Genomic DNA, 4,180 nt, shown 5'->3' on the forward strand with positions numbered 1-4,180 from the left:
TAACCGATAAACTATGATATGAAAGTGAGTTTTCACTAAGATGGTGTATTTTAGAGATTGGTTGGAATGCTAAAAAGCAAAACACACACTAAAATGTTTTATTTAATGGACTATTGGAGTTTGTCTTAAACTAAAAATCGTGTAGAAAAATACCATAAAATGGTTATAGAGAACAAATAAATATAGCTATTTTTCTAAAAGAGCAAAATAGAACTGGAAAGTAGTTAAACAAACGAAAAAGAAGTTTGGTAGCCTTCCCCACAAGTAACATGCTCTATGTGCAAATTCACAAGTTAAACACTATACAACACAAGACCTTACATTTGTCGAGATTACAAGGTGACCATCCACGTGTCTCAAACGACTCAAAATTATCATCCTTTAATTTGATGATTTAAATTTTAAGCATTCCAGAAAAAAACCTTGAGTGGTTGGAAAATTTGGGACCTCATATTTTTTTTTTCTGGTCATCGCTCCCACTTCCCACAAATTCTCTTCAAATCCTACTTCTTTTCCTCAACACTTATTCAAACATTTCACTTTGTACCCACCCATTTATTCATCCAAGTTCATAAAACTTCATTTTTAGTCTTTAATCTCCATTTTTCATTGATACCCACAAAATCTTTCTTTCTATTTTCGTCTGGGAATCTCTTGTTTCTCATTCAAGATTCTTGTTTCATTCTGATTTGGGTAAAAAAGCTGCATTTTTTTTTCACATAAAGAAGCTTATTTTTGAAGGATGGTAGGGGGTATATCTGTGGTGGGTAGGTCGGTTGTGGATTCACATACGTCGCCATGTTTGTGTTTGGATTCTTTGACATCAAAAACTCATATGAATCAAACAAAAAGTGAGCATAAATTTCGTCCTGGTTCATTGGAATTAAGAAGTTCTTTTATTCACTCTAAGTATTTAGCCAAAACACCTTCGTGCAAGAAGCAAAGAAAAGCTAAAGGTCTTGTGATTGTTAATGAACTTGGTGGACAATATGAAGATAGTTTTCGTGATGTTCAAGCAGTAAGAACATGCTAAATCTTTCCCTCTTTTTTATTACTATTGAATTAGTTTTAATAATTTGTGGTAGTATCTTTATGTTATAATCACTTAAACCCATTAAGTTCAACTTGAACTAAAGTTATGCTAGACTTCCTGTTGATCGAATTCATTGATTCCAACACGGAATTCGAATCCAAGATTCTATTATGTGGCTTGTGTGGTTGCAAAATTTACCGAACTAATTAAGTTCTGTATATTCTTTCAATTTCAATTTTATTATTAAAAGACCAAATTACCCTTATATATAGACAATAGAAAATTTAAAAACTGAAAATTAAAAAATATTCAAGTTTTAGTATTAAATTTCAAGTTTGTCATTATAATTCTTTCAAAATCCAATTCTTCCATATCCGGATTCTTTCCACAGATTCCGTTCTCTACCAAAAACATTCTATCAACAAGACGCTTCCTAAGAAATTAAACAAAAAAAAAGACTCAAATCTGGCTTTGATCTTAATCGATAATCTAAAAATATTACAGAGACCACCAATCGATTTAACTAATTGCATTCATGTGACATTGGTGTTTTGCTACGAGTTATATGACAAAAGGCTTTTGTTTTGTGGTTTCAGCAATTATTTAATCTATTCACTTACAAAGCAGTGAGGACTGTTATGAACCAACTTTATGAGATGAACCCAACAGAATATCGTTGGTTTTACGAGTAAGATGTCTACTTCCATGTTTCTTATGTTTCTCAACTTTTTCAATGTTATGGTCCCATATCTGCAGACACGATCTCATCTAATATATAATTTTAGTCTCAATACTATATAAAGGTCTCTTTTATAGATTCCACATATCTAACATGGTATCAGAGCATCGAGTCTAGCACTAGAAACTGATTTTCTACTTTCACTTATCATTTTAACAGTTTTGTTGTGTTGAACAAACCGAGTGATGGAAAGCGGTTTCTTCGCGTCCTCCAAAAGGTAAATGCTAGAAATGAAACCTATTTTGAAATGTGGCAAGTTACATTGAAGTTAATGGTTTATGGAACAAAAAATCAAGATTGAAGGCATTTAGTTTCGGATAAATTGGTAAAAACATGTTTTTATTGGTGTAATTTATTTTGATAGGAGAAACATGAACTAGCCGAAAGAGTAATGGTGACTCGGCTTCACCTCTACGGAAAATGGATAAAGGTATGGCATGAGTAATGTTTTTGTGTGATGTTTTTAAATTGTAAATTTGACTTGTTGTTTGTGTTATTGTGTATTGTTAGAAAGTGGATCATGGGGAAATGTACAAAAATTTATCAGATCAGAACTTGGAGTTGATGCGTGAACGACTCATGGAGACAGTGATATGGCCGTCCGATGATGCAAATTGGGACCAATATTGATGAAGAGATTGATCTATTATCATTGTTGTTGACTAGGTAGAAGAATTATAAGAAAATCTCATGATATGTATATGACATTGTACATATAGTATGCTTTCAAGATTGATTATTAATTATATAAATGATATTTGAGAGCTTGAGAGCTTGACCGCGTCTAAGGGTTTCAGGCTTAAAATAAAGCCACTGGAGTAATATAGACGACCCTAGTGTAATTCCTTCATTTACCTTTTGTGCTATCCACATCCCCTCATCTTCCTTATATTGTTAATTTTGGGCTCATGTTTCATATGGCACAGGTTATATATGGAAGCGGTCTCGTTACATTTGCGTCGAGAGGTACAATTGTCTACATCTTACCACATATTACTCCATTCGTATGTGTTCAAAATGTTGCCAAACACTTTTAATGCATGTTTATTTTCATATTTAGGTTTGGAAAAAACACATTAAAAAAGTTATTATTTAATTACAACACCTCAAATTTATTTAAAAATGTTTCCTATTTATACGGATTTTAGAGTATCATTAGGTCATCTCCAATGCAATGCATTGAACTCTTAAGAGTTCAATGGATTGCCACATCAGCATTCCACTAACTATACCATTTAACCTATTAAACTCTACACTCCATTAAACTCTTAAGAGTTCAATGGATTTCCACATCATCATTTTAATTTTGTTTATAAATAATATTAATAAATAAAACTAGAATATTACATTAATTAGAAATTCAAAGTTACAATTACTAAATATTAATTAAAGATTACAATTTAGAAATTAAAAGTTACAAATAATATACTAAATAAAAAATACAATATCTAAAATACAAATTTTACTTCATATTGTATTTTATCTTAATCTCGTCACAACGATTTCTCCAAATTTCACGTCCATCTTCCGACATGGTACTGGGATCCATGAAAATGATTGAAATTTCATCATTCTTTACCTTTTCTTCTTTAATCTTCATCTTTCTTTCTTTCTATGCATTCTTCATATCCAAAGAGTTTTGATAGCGTTCAAAAGTCTTTTTATTTTTTTCTATATGTTTTTCAAGTATTTCATCAAGCCTATTACCAGATGACGAAGTGGAATTGGTAGCTTTCCCTTTTGCTGCTTTTTTTGCTGCATTCCTACCAATTGGACGAGTTGTAACTTCATCATTATCCAGGTTAATGAAAGATTTTGTATTTGATGAAGACATAGATGCCCCAGATGCAGTGCTTGAACCTTTCCATTTCTGTTCATTTTTAACGATATTCCAAATATGTTCGTGCCTAAAATCGGCACCATATCTCGCATGATAATGCTCAAAAGTTGCACGTTTGAGATCATCCTCAGACCATCCACTGAGGTGTTGACTTTTCAACACTATATACATTTGATTAAATGCAACTGCAAATGGGTTCATGTAATGCCAATGCGTTTTGAGGTTGGCTTGAGTTCTTGCAACGTTCGACGTGTTGCTTTTTTCATAGTATGCAGTAATTCGTCTCCAGAACTCTTTATCACGTTGTTGACTTCCAGTAATGCTATCTTCTGAAATTTGTAGCCAAGCTTTTGCCAACAACATTTCTTCTTCTTTGCTTTAAAGAAATGCAAGAGGCTGCAAGAAAGGATGTGGAGAGAGCATTTGGTATTCTTCAATCTCGTTGGGCAATTGTACGAGGTCGAGCAAGATCGTGGCAACTTAAAAACATAAAGGATATAATGTATACATGCATTATATTACATAATATGATCGTAGAAAATGAAGGAAATGCAATTAGTAATTGGTC

At 32.2% G+C, this 4,180-nt stretch overlaps 2 protein-coding genes across 2 annotated transcripts; one reads left to right on the forward strand and one right to left on the reverse strand.

Moving 5' to 3' along the window:
* The first annotated feature begins 425 nt into the window (after positions 1–425).
* On the forward strand, positions 426–2,542 carry LOC145058882 (chaperonin-like RbcX protein 2, chloroplastic). The gene is made up of 5 exons (XM_079006759.1): positions 426–1,018; positions 1,630–1,721; positions 1,932–1,989; positions 2,137–2,202; positions 2,283–2,542. Exons 1-5 carry the CDS (start codon positions 743–745, stop codon positions 2,400–2,402), a joined length of 612 nt encoding a protein of 203 aa, XP_078862885.1. The 5' UTR covers positions 426–742; the 3' UTR covers positions 2,403–2,542.
* Positions 2,543–3,384: 842 nt separating this feature from the next.
* Positions 3,385–3,975, reverse strand: LOC145059862 (glutathione S-transferase T3-like). The gene has a single exon (XM_079007632.1). The coding sequence runs from the start codon at positions 3,973–3,975 to the stop codon at positions 3,385–3,387; it is 591 nt and encodes a 196-aa protein (XP_078863758.1).
* Between the last annotated feature and the right edge of the window lie 205 nt (positions 3,976–4,180).

This window comes from Lactuca serriola, chromosome 6, assembly GCF_051521515.1.
Source record: "Lactuca serriola cultivar US96UC23 chromosome 6, Lser_US96UC23_V15, whole genome shotgun sequence".
Taxonomy (NCBI): domain Eukaryota; kingdom Viridiplantae; phylum Streptophyta; class Magnoliopsida; order Asterales; family Asteraceae; genus Lactuca; species Lactuca serriola.